Source organism: Glycine soja, chromosome 8 (assembly GCF_004193775.1).
Source record: "Glycine soja cultivar W05 chromosome 8, ASM419377v2, whole genome shotgun sequence".
Taxonomy (NCBI): domain Eukaryota; kingdom Viridiplantae; phylum Streptophyta; class Magnoliopsida; order Fabales; family Fabaceae; genus Glycine; species Glycine soja.
In genome coordinates, this window is record NC_041009.1 from 39,343,018 (window position 1) to 39,356,134 (window position 13,117).

At 26.2% G+C, this 13,117-nt stretch overlaps 1 protein-coding gene across 2 annotated transcripts; it reads right to left on the reverse strand.

Annotated features, from left to right (window-relative positions):
• Positions 1-345: 345 nt before the first annotated feature.
• Positions 346-5,093, reverse strand: LOC114423188. Of its 2 annotated transcripts, XM_028389841.1 has the most exons (8): positions 4,565-5,093; positions 4,210-4,296; positions 3,886-4,107; positions 3,012-3,176; positions 2,566-2,619; positions 2,271-2,417; positions 665-1,068; positions 346-508 (listed from the first exon to the last, which is right to left on the reverse strand). In XM_028389841.1, the coding sequence occupies exons 1-7, from the start codon at positions 4,907-4,909 to the stop codon at positions 691-693; spliced, it is 1,398 nt and encodes a 465-aa protein (XP_028245642.1). In that variant the 5' UTR covers positions 4,910-5,093; the 3' UTR covers positions 346-508; positions 665-690. The 2 variants fall into 2 exon arrangements, with proteins under 2 accessions (XP_028245642.1, XP_028245641.1); XM_028389840.1 differs by having other exon boundaries at positions 346-1,068.
• Between the last annotated feature and the right edge of the window lie 8,024 nt (positions 5,094-13,117).

Consider the following 13,117-nt stretch of genomic DNA (forward strand, 5'->3'; position numbering starts at 1 on the left):
ACGTCAGTTTGTGAAAGAGATATCAGAAAGACATGCATGTAAAATTCATATAATAACTCATATACAATTATATACCAATATTTTTTGTGTCTGTCTCTGTTTATCACATTTTATTACATCTTATATTTCTCTTTTTTTTCTCTCTATTTAGTTCTAAGATGTTGTTGTATGTATGACATTTTTCTAAAAATAAAAAACAGACCCCATATTCCAACATTTCCTTTGTCCTTGACGCTATGGCTTTCAAGATTCATCAATGAAAACAAGATTAATATGGTTTTGATTTGCGCCAGGTGTTTATATATATGAATTCCTTTTTTGATCAGTTATGAAGTCCATTGCAAGTATTATTATAATTTATAAGTATTTGAAGATGAGAAAGAAATATAGAAGGAACACTGCTGGAATTTGGGCAGGGGAAGGGATGCCATTAATAGAGGCAGTATATTTACTATTTCTCTTCCAAGATATACAAAAAGAGTCCAGGTGGTAATGGTGTGTTTATAACCTGTTAGTCAAAATAAAATAAATAAATTATTAAGAACCTTAATTTAATATAAAAAATAAATGACCCAAGTTCATTGATTGAGCTTGAGAACAAAACCCTATCCCCCTAAAATGCCCAAAAGGAATTAAAGATACAAAAAAAAGGGTTCACCTTTACCTATAAATTCTATATCATTGATTCCCTTAGGGACACTTTACATTTCTGCCGGGTCCACCATAGTAAAAATAATTCCCCCACGCATTATTAACCCCTCCTTGTATGTCATAGCAATTGGGGTGATCAGCTAGAACCTTTAAATTTGACAAGGGAATCAAGTTGTTATCCCAATCCACAACTTGCATGTTCCTAAAATATGAAGCTTTTGCAAAACCCTCTTCAGCAAAATGTCCACTACCCATTTGGGTGGAAGTGTGAGACCCTGATGACCCTGAATTCACTATTTCTCCACCAAATTGAATCATGCTTGCATGATCCCCTAAGTGGGTGAACAAGAAGGATGGCCAGTATCCAACTAGGATCCCTGATCCAAATTCAAGCCACCAATTACCATGCTTTGGATCCTGCTCAAAAAAAGAAGCAAATTAATAAGGAAACTTTCAATCACACCCTTTGGTTTTGTGACAAAGCAAAGCTACTACTCAAACATAGACATAATCATTAATAGCAACATGTTGGCCAGCATGAGAAGTGAAATGGGTCAAAAAGAGGAGCATGAAAGGTGGTGAATGAACTATATGCAAAATGTTATGGGATTTTGTTAAAATAATAGAAAACTGAAATAAAAAGAGAAGAAAAGTGAGGTGCTCAGAAATATATATTGGAAAAGGAAAAAGAATCTTAATGAAGTGAGTAAAGCATATGGGAGTGTTACAGTACATTATTCGTATGCACTCAGTGCACGCGTGTGATGTTCCAAAGTGGTAATAAAGTGGGTAAAGTGGTGCACATATTAATTAAGACGGGACACTTTAGAAATGTTTGTGCCCCATAACCCTTTTCGTCCTTCAATGTTTCATTTTTAAAAAAAATAAACTATTACCAAGTGAAAAATTTTATAATGACCTTGACCTTGCGTTAATAAGAGTTTAATTTATATACATCATAATTATAAAAAATGTATACAATTAATAAAACTTAACTATTGTATCACGTCATAAAAAAATCTTATTGAGTAATATGATGTATCTTATGAGTAATGTGATGTGGTGAAGCGGTAAAGTCTTATTAAATACTGATATTTTATATAAAATAAATTCTTTTATAATCCATCTATCTGTATACAAACAAAATTCAAAGGCAATAAGAAACTTCCGAAATTGTGGAGAGCCCCACATTGACCATCTTTTCGGTTTAGATTTTTCTTTTTGTTTTTTGCTCCTTTAATTAAGAGATCGACTATGAGATTTGCATATTTTGCTGGACTTGAAAAAAGTACCGAGATCCAATGGTAGACTTCAGTGCGTTCTATAATCAAAATCAAATGTTTTATTTTATAGATGGGACCCATAAGTTGATCTTGTGTAAATTATCCATTACCTGACAAGATTAACTGTACACTAAGACTTAAAATAGTTTCATATGACCAGTGAGACAAAGTTTAACTTTCTTCCTCAACAGTAAATGACCGTACCCTAAAATAAAAACAGGAGTAACCATTTTTTTTTTTATAGAAAAACAATAGGAACATGGATTGGATTGACATCTACGAAATTGTACATAAGTAAATTCCAAGGTCAATTTGGTCATCTGATCAGAAAATTACCTTCCAAATGAGTAAGCTAATATCAAATTGTCCACCACTATATGAAGAAGTTGGAGAGATTGCTGCTCCAATTGCAATTTTACTGTTTGTTTGAACAAAGCCTGAGCATAGTAAATTGTAACACCCAGTTGCTTGATATGCATCAGTCTGCAAATAATGACAATTATTATTAATATCATCATCATTGTTAATGCTTATGAATAAAACTTTTTTTACTATGTATCTTACACTTGAAGCAAAAATAATTATACGTAGTATACTTTTCCACCTCCTTTCCTTCAATAAATTTACTTACCGTCCAATAAGTAAAGAATCTAGGGTAGCTGTCCCCATATAGCTCCGGGCTGACCTGCATAGAAAATTACCTGAAATTAGCTTGAATGGCTAAAGTACAAAATTAAATACAAGGACGAAAATGAGAGGTAGGTAGTTGAACATGCTAACTGCCTTTTGAATGCGTAACCAAATGGAATGCATTTAAGAAAAAAAAATTGAAAGATAAAGAAAATGTTTTAATGTTCTTGCTCTAATAACTGTCATATTATTATAAATCTCTATTATAAAGAAAATTAAATGGTTTATGATGCACGATAATTTGTGATTAAATGTTAATATAATAATATAGTATAAAATTATTTCACATAGTTTCAGTGTATAATTTTTTTTTTTTACTAAAGGAAATAAATAGTACAAAGTAAATGAGGAATTAATTAAGACGAAGTAATGATGGTAACAACATGCCTGCCAACCAGCCTCAATGGTGTTGAGATCATCCCCAAATGAACCAGAAATGACCCACATTTGAGACAAGCTGAATTCATATGGGTTTTCCACAAGGGGTGCCCACACGTTTATGCTAGCCTTTGATCCGTAGTACTGATCTCCTGTCACATACCCAATTGCATGCTGTGCAGTGTGCAGCATCAAGAACATTTTGTTAGACCAATTTCAAGATAGCATAATTAAGGTTCATGGAAGAAATTAACTTCAATGTTGGATTGTGTTTGTCAAGTTTGTATAGAAGATAGAGATTGTGGGAGCAAATATATGAATGGAAAAATTAACTTAAAAAGATCCTTTTGCTTTGGAGCAAGTGAAACAAATGTTTAACTGGCTGTGAATAAAAACATGGAATTCTGTGATCACTGTAGAAGTATAAATAGAAAAAGATGATGTTTCACGATCAAATTAAAAAAAAAAACTTTTTTTTTGAGAAAAATAAAAATAAATACTTGAGACCCTTTTACTTATATATTAATGATAAAAGACAGGCATTTTTTGTGCTTTTATTTAGAATCTTAGCTTTTAGTTGCTTTTTTAAAGGATATGGAGAAGTTCATCACTATGTTCAGTTTCATAGTCAAGAGTAAGAGAACTAATAACTGGTAAAATGTGCTATAATTTAATCAACTTTCAAAAGCCAATATGATAAAAAAAAAAAAAAAAGCATTCCACTGCCATATGCATGCTTTACCAATTACTCTTATCGGTTTCTGTTGTTTGTTTATTTCTTTACTTTACTTCGTATGAGAAAAAAAGAGAAAAGGGAAAGAGAGAAAAGAATATCTGATAATTTTGTGTTGCTTTCTATGATTGCTCTCAAGTGTGTGTATACCTCATGTCCATTGCCGCTGGTGTCCCTTCTGACACGGTTTATTATTTTTTTCCTTCCAAATCTGCGAACAGAGGTTGCTCTCAACATGTCTTGTTCCGTTGTTCTTCTAATTGGAATCGTTCCTTCAGGACATGACTCTCCAGAGAAACTCCATAACTGAAAATTCTCACTCAAATCACCATCATCCATTTGGTTATGCCCTCTTGGTCTTTCTGGAGGATCCTGCACAACACACACACAAACATGCATAAAAAATTAAAAATTACCAACTTTTTTTTTCTAACACACACAAATAGCAATGAAAAAAAATAAATATATAAATACCAATGGTTTTTGTCCTTTTAGTAGAGGATGATCAAAAGCATGTTGCATATGAGACACAACACAGTCTATTATATCTCCATCAGGACTCTACAAAAAAATAAACACACATCACAACACAAGCATATATATTAATTATATAATAAGACTAATGTACACCGGTGGCAGAAGGATCCTCGCTACTTGAAGGCATGAGAGAGGGTCATTGTACTCAGCCTTTGCATATGCAAAGAGGCTGTTTCCGAATCCGTCGGTCACCAAGGCACAACTTTACACATTCGCCCTCGTATCAATTACATAACATGGTCTAAAAACCAAAAACAAAGTGAATAGAAAACTAATAGTAATTTGCACAAACCTGAATTGTCTTAACAGGAGGCTTGTTGATTCGCTGAAGCCGATTTCTGATGGCGTTCAACTTGCGCAACTCTTCCTTCGGCCGAAAAGTTTGATTTGCAACAAGGTGGTGGTCACCAAATTGTGAAGAATGAACAGAACAAAGGGTAGAAAAGACAAAGAGAAAATGTACAAGGAGGGAAGCGATTGGGGAGCGCAAACATAGACTAAAATTCATGTTTATGAAACTTCGTTTCCCTGTGTGTTTTTGTCCACATTTGTGTTGTCTTGTTTCACCAAGAGAACGAGTTTGTGTCTTTCTGAGTTTTGATTTTGAACTTGGAAACACAGCCAAAGCCATGTCCATGTAACATATATGACGAGTGATACTCTAAGAAACTTTAGTTACACTCTTTCACTGTTTTTTTTTTAAGAGTTGGATGAACAGAACAACCTCTTTTTACTCTCTTTCTATCTCACTTTGTGCGTGTGGTGCTATAAACAATAAACAACTAAATTACACACACAAGGGGTCGGGTTCTCTTCATGTTTTGACCATGCGCGTTTAGGACCTTTCGAGTACTATATATATATATGCTAAGGAAAATGCTTTTTTTCTTAATGAAAATTAGTATTTTAGTTTTACTAAATGGTATGAAATAGTCCATGCAAGAAATAGTACGAAATCGAGATACAGGTATCTTATTTGTATTGGTTAAAGATTGAATGAAAAGAAAGATAAAATAAAAATATAGTTAGCGGAAATCATGGAACATGGGACAATGGTTGATTTAAACTTTCCTACATTTCCTGTGAGATAACATTCGTACTATTCAGCAATTTCCTTTAGTTTTTGCATTGCCAAGAATAAAATGTTATTTTATATAATTAATATAAATTATATGTTAGATTTGTGAACAATAATTTGTATTGTGATATCATGTTATTTTAAATCATTAATAATTTTTAAAAAATATTAAAATTCAAGTTAAAATTAAAAGTATTAAAAATAATAGATTAAAAGAGATAGGATGTTAAAAAATTCTTAAACAAGCTTTCAGGAAAAAAAACTAAAATCATTAAATAATGACAGCTAAATAATCTTTCATTTAAGATAGATATTCTAATCTATGTAAATACATGTATAATTTTTTTTTAGTTGTATAAATTTATTTAAAATATAAATATAAAATATTGTGTTTTTTTTAATGAAAACACGCGTCTTTTTTAAGAGTTTTAATTTGTAAAAGAGTTGACTTGCAGATTAAAAAATTATTATTATATAGAATACTGTTGATTGCCTTGACTTTAGACAAATTACAAACCCAATTAAAGAAACTTCATTATATGCTTGAAGAAGATTTATTACCCCTTTATATTATATTCAACTAGTTTTTTTACCAACATTTTGAATATGTTTATTTATTTGTAATAAAATCCATTTTTGTATGGAGGTTAAATAAAAAAATAATGATGTTATATTATATATTGATATGATATTATATATGAAAAATATCATAATCATTAATATTGTATACATAAATATTGGGTAAATACGATAAAAAAATATCTCATATAGTTGATCTTAATATAATACACATGATGGTTGCCTTCTCTAACTTATCTAAAATAAAAATGATAAAAGAAATAAATGAAGATAATGTTTACGTAAATCCATAATAGGTACGATTGAATTGAATATTTATTTATATAAGAAATTGAAATTTTGATGTTGGTCATAGTGGTTGATGTATCAAAATGGAAACAATGATCATGATTGTTTATAACATGAAGTCTTCATTAATGATGTCAAAGTTTTATTTTCAATTCAATCATTATATATCTTTCATTATTATGTAAATAATAAACAACAAGGTTATCAAATAATATTTATATACTTATATGTCAATAATATATGAAAAAAATAAATGTTGAATAACTTGTAAAAGTACCCTAATCAAATTCTAAAAAACTTCTTTATAATATATGGGTGCATATGTAAGTCCAAGTTTCTGAATCTCAATTATATAAATTATAAAGATGTTTTGATATAAAAAATATAAACATCATTTATATAAAAGTTGTATATATTAAATTTAAATATAAATATCTCAAAATTTCTTGACATAAAAAAAACAATGATAAAAAAAAATTAGCTAGTATGATTACTCATATGACAAATGAGTATAAATATAGATTAGCACAATATAAATAAAATATATAATTTTTATAAATATAATTTCCTATACATTCAAATTAAAAAAAGAAGAAGGATGATTTGATATAAAAATAAATTTAAACATCATTCATATAAAAGTTGAATAAGTGAAAATTAAATATAAATATCTAAGAGTCTTTTAACATAAAAAATAATTAAAAATCACCCAAATATAAATTTATCCTAGTATGGATACTTGTGTGTCAAATGGATATAATTATGGATTAGCGGAATATAAATAATATATATAATAGTTAAACAATATAATTTTATACTTTCAATTTTAAAAAAATAGAGAATATTTTGATATAAAAGAAATTTAAGCACCATATATATAAAAGTTGTATATATTAAATTTAAATATAATTAAGAGTTTTTTAACATAAAAAAATAATGATTATAAATAAAGTTATTCTACCCAAAAGATTTGTCCTAGTATGATTACTTGTGTTACATATGAATGTTAATATAAATTAGCATAACATAAATAAAATATATAATATTTTTATAAAATTAAATTTTGATACTTTCAAATTAAATAAAATGAAGGATGCATGATTTGATATAAAAACAAATATAAACATCATGTAAAGCTTGTATACATTGAATTTAAATATAAATATAAAAAATCTCCTTACAACAATAAAAAAATATGGTATGATGTAATTTGATTTAAGCAATTATTAATTATATAACTATTAATTTATATATTGATTCAAGTTAATATTTAATTTAATATATCAATGAAAATCTTAAATTAAATCGGTACAAAGAAAAAAAAGGGTAAAAAATTTAACTTGAATTCATATTAACTTATTAATAAAAAAAATTATTCATCAATTTTTCACATGATATTAATTTATTAGTAAAAATTATTTTTTTTACAATAAATAGTGGCTTTTTTAGAAAAAATGATTGAATATAGTAATAATGCATGGTTTAGGATTTAGAAATTGAGTAAGGTTGTTTATAAAAATGATAGAGTTCCTGTTCTATTTTAAAAAAATTCTAAGCTTTTCGTATCATTTCCAAATGTGTAAATTGAAAAAAAGGTTAAGAAGTAAAGTTTTAATATCAAATGTTGAATAAAAATAGAGTTTAATGATTATGTATTGTTATTTAATCATAATTCACCGTTTGACTTATTTTAAAATAATTATTTTAAAAGTTAACAAATTTATTATATATGTTAAGTTGTGATTGGACGATTGTGTAAAACTTTTACATATAACCTTTTTTCTCATAAATATATTTAAAAATCATAAAAAATATATAATCTCAAAATTAAAATTCATTATTATGAATCTTAAAATTATGGGCTAAGATTATAGGAATAAGATTTTGTAATTTTTATGAAATAATATTTTTTATAAATTAAAATTGTAAAATATTACTTTTTAAATCTAAATATAAAAAAAGGTTAACTATTTTTATTTATTTAATGAGACTATCTTTAAAATTCTTCATTTAATATGATCAAATACTTTTTTATGTTTGATATCAAACTTCAATGAAAGCTAGTTTTAAAATAAACTTACATATTTGAATATTTTTTTAATATAGTAATAATTTGGTTCTCTTTTAAAATTTATATATTAGTTTTAAATAATAATAAAGCAACGTATTACAAATAATTAAACATATTTTAATAATTTTTTTCTTTGTTTTGGATGTCTTTTCTGCTTTGTTATACAAATAAAGTCATGTTATTTCCGGGTATTTAATGAAAAATGTGTTTGGTTAACTACAAAATTAATTGAGAATATTTTTTATATTCCCAAAAATAATTAACACATATGTTTGGTTAAATTATTTTTTCTAGAAATATAAATTATAATTACTAAAATATTCTTATTATGTTAAAGATGTTATTTTTTTCTTAATACAAATATTTTTATTATAAAACCAACAAACGACAAGCAAATTGTAGTCAAAATGTTATACATTCCATTTTCTCATGATGAAACCTCTCTCACTACTCTTTTACTATTCATTAGAGTATGACCCAAAATATAAACATACCCATATGCACTACATCAGACATGAATAAAGAACAATTAGAGGGAAAACAAAAAATTATTGTGGGTAAAATTCATGAGATTGATGATAAATAAAAATTGGCACATGAACAAAAATTTTAGAAATGAAAAAAATTAATGAACGTAAATGAATAGATCATTAAGATGACAATATGATGGTGGGTAGAAAGATGATATGTGTATTTTTTAAGGGAATTTTTGTTTCATGGAAATAAATATTCTCTATCCCTCTCCCATAATTAAATATTGGTTGAGGGTGAGATTATTGTTTACCTAAGTTAAAAATATAGTCATAATTAATTAATTTATTATTTCATAACAAACACGAGATTATTTTTTCTCCTCCTATATTTTTGTGATTAAAATTTACCTGTGAAACAAACATCCCATAAAGTGAAAAGAAATGTTATCATAGTCTCTCAAATGCAAAATTTTACAAAGACAGACGGTATGTAAAAGTTTCAATATGTAAATAAGTTCAATATTATTAATCATTAACTTATAAATATTTATTTGCTTTTCTTCACAAAGAAAACTTAACAAATAATTTTGTCCCTTATAAATATTTATCACTTTCATTTCATTTATCATAATTAGAATCTTTAATCTTTTTTGGAATTTGAGCTATACAATAAGTTTGAATTTTTTAAAATGACCATGAAACTATCGGTTAGTAATTTAAACTGAGGTCTATCCTTCATAAAAAGTTATGTATGTCCATGCTTAACAAATTGTTTTCACAACTGAGTTGAATGTGACTTTCATCTAAATCGATATTGAGTTCAACTTTTCTAGGTATGGGTGAGGAATCCTAGGCTCTAGCTCAATAAGAGTTGATTTAAGAACTTCATACATGACACCTTCTTTATGCTAAGCTCTTTGGCACAAAAGAAAGATTGGTTGAACTAATCACCTCTTTTTATGTTGAAACTTGAAAGTGATCTGCGATATGGGTTATGCGATTGCTAGAAGTTGGACTTTCTTTTTACTTAGGAGTTGAACATTATCTGTTACTCAACGAGTTATTGCTATTGGACTTGTTAATAGATATCACTTTATGAACGTATACATAATCTACTTAAGAGACAATTTAGAATTGTAAGCATATAAATTTGTTCATTGACTTTACCCTATTGTATCATGAATTTAATTTTTGTTTTTCCAAAGATAGTTGTCTCCTACCTCCTATTGCACCACAATGGAGTAGTTTCATTGAAGAAACTCGTTTATGGTAAAGATGTACCTGAAATGCAAACAAAAATTAAATTTAATATCGTTTCATTCAACTAGAGGATTTCAATATGTAGTGTATATTACCGGGGACTTGTTTTAATTATTTACACTTTATTAAATATTGTTATTGCTTTCTAGTTCCATGCTATGTGTATTGATTTTAGTCCTCTAATATTGGTTGGAAAGGTTGTTAATTGTTCACATTTTTTGCATTTCTTATATATTAATTGTGTGGTGTTGTCTTAAAAACACTAGAAATATTATTTTGTAGAGGAATAATACAAGAGAATAATTTTTTTTATTGAAGAGAATCATATTTATGTTGTAATATATGAGGTCAAAAATTAATTAACCAATGAAAACATAATTCCATTGCATAATAGTTCAACATAATCATATTTCCATTGTACTATATGGAGGTAAAAAATTAAACATTGAGAATATGATTTTATTAAACTATTATGCAACAAAATTATGTTTTTGTTGGTTAATTATTTTTACCTTGTTTACCATAACAAAAATATGATTTCATTGTATTATGGTCCAGCGAAATCATATTTTTGTCAAAAGGGTATTTTTTGAATCCATAACTTATAAATTTGAAAACCATTAGAAGGACATGTGTCACATTTTGAGCAAAGAGAAGTTACCTTTCTCTTTCTTCCTATGTGGTTCTCTTACATTTTCTCCTCTTTTTGTTTTTCATGTTTTTTTAAATCAGATAATGTGTTCTTTAGATTCTTTTTCTCTTTTTTTTTTTCTTTTTATACGTTTTTTCTTTAGATTTTACTTTTATGTTTTTACTTCTTTGCATTTGTCATTAAATTTATTTATGATTGTTTTTTTTATTATATATTATTTATATATATGACAAGAACCATTACATAGCTTCATTTCTTAATAAATAAGAGAAAATTTTTCTCTCATTTTATTGGCTAAAAAACATTATAAATTCTATTCTAATTTAATAATTTTGCTGTAAATTGTTCATATTTATTGTTTATTTTTTTTATCATTTTTTTAGTAATATGAGATATATAGTGATATTGTGAAAAGAATTAAATATTAAACAAATTTTTTTTAGTCATTTAAGAATAAAAATTATTTTTACCTTCATTAAATGAGAAGTGAAATATGCTAAAATTAATGATTTTTAACAAATTTCAATCGATCACAAATAAAATATTAGAAAGAGAGTATCATACATTGATTTTTTTTATATTTGTAAAATTATTGTTTATAATATTGGATATTATTTATATGTTATAATATAATAACAATATAGTGATACTAAAATATGTCATATTTTAAACCAATTACTACTATTTAAACTGGATTATACTATATAAACTAATTATTTTAATCTTAAAAAATGTCTTTTTAAAACATGGATAATATTTTAATTATAAATTATTTTAATCATCAACAAGCGTTGATTCAAATAGCATTAGACTCAATTCTCTTAAGTTAAATCTTGGAGTCAGATTTTTCGGCAAAGAATAATCATAAATAAAACTGATGAATATTCTATTTCAATATCACATTAACTCAAAAAATTATATGCACTCTCTCTATTATAAGTGAATTTGTTTACATTGAGATCTAATTGTATTTTTTCTGTCAAAGGCATATATAATAATATTAATCTTCAACATGTAATTTATCTTTTTTACTATTCTTAGGAATAAATTGGACTCTCTAGTACTCCCTTGGTCCTTATTAAAAGGCAAACTTTTAAAGGAATTGATGGTGTTTTTTTTATAATGCATAATGCAATTCTTATGTAATATTTAATTTTTTTTTCCACCGGTTCTCCTTATTAAATACTTAAGCATTTGTGTTTTTTTTATTGATAGTGGTGCATAATATTTTTAGAATTTAATATTAATAAGGGTAAAATTGATACAATAGTAAAAAAAATTTAAAAATTAATAAAATCAAGCATTAATAAAATTGATGCATAACTCTTTTTATTGTTCTGTGTGATTATGTCCAAAGTGCCTTGTAATAGGATCAAATGGGAGTATAAATTTAGAAACTAAATTGATAAAAAAAAATGCAATATGTAAAGAGAATAGAAAGGAAGACGTACAGAAAAAGAAAAGAGAAGAAAAGTTCTATCTTATTTGATTTTTTTCTACATCTTTTTTCCTATTCTCTAGTATAATTTAATTAGTTACTTTTTCTCTACATAATTTTAGGGACTAAATTGATAAAACTATTATAAAAAAGACAATATATAAAGAGAATAGAAAGAAAGATGTAAAATAAATTCACATGACTAATTTATCAAAGTGAAATTGTGTTTGGATTTCTTAAGTAAAATACTAGATTTAAGTTTTATGAATAAAAAACATATTTAAAAGAGAAATTTTACTAGAAAAGACCAACTAATTTTTTTAATAAAAATTAGTTATCGAACAAATTCAATTTCATACATACTTTACATCAATATGATGATAACCTAAACTTAAATTCCGGTACGTAAACAAATTTGAGTTGAAATAGATAGATAAAGACTTATATTCTATCTTTATTATTATCATTGATAAAAATAACGTTAAATCCGCATATACCAACTGAAATTATTACCAATATAAAAGTCCACATTCTTCTTCATTCCAAGTCAAAACCAAAAGATTCCAAGTCAAACGATCAACTTCCACATTGTTCTGCATGATTGTATCCGATCCCACTTGAAAAGGAAAATGTCCTAAGGGTATATAATATTTTTTTTCTTCTAAATTACATATATTATTTATTAAAAGATAATTTTATTTAAGTTGGATAGAATTACTATGAACAAAGTTTTTTCTTCAAATATTTAATACAATTATATATTCAGGACGTACTCAAATTTAATTCTGATTAAACTTGATTAACCTGACTTTAATTAATTTACGGGCTTGATGATATTAAGGGTATATAATATAGGTTAAGAGAACAAGACTTTTGAATAAGGTATCATATATTTCAATGAAAAAATTTATTCAATCTTCACTTGGCCGTCAAGATATGACCATAATCAGCTCCTTAATTAGTTTTAATTGGAAGTGGTACAATGACTGGCAAGAAATCTCAGCAT

Coding starts and splice junctions, on each gene's coding strand:
- LOC114423188 (XM_028389841.1), bottom strand. CDS start 4,909: ATGGACATGGCTTTGGCTGTGTTTCCAAGTTCAAAATCAAAACTCAGA. Junction 4,297..4,564: donor CTCCTGTTAAGACAATTCAG/GTTTGTGCAAAT, acceptor ATTTTTTTGTAG/AGTCCTGATGGAGATATAAT. Junction 4,108..4,209: donor TAAAAGGACAAAAACCATTG/GTATTTATATAT, acceptor TGTGTTGTGCAG/GATCCTCCAGAAAGACCAAG.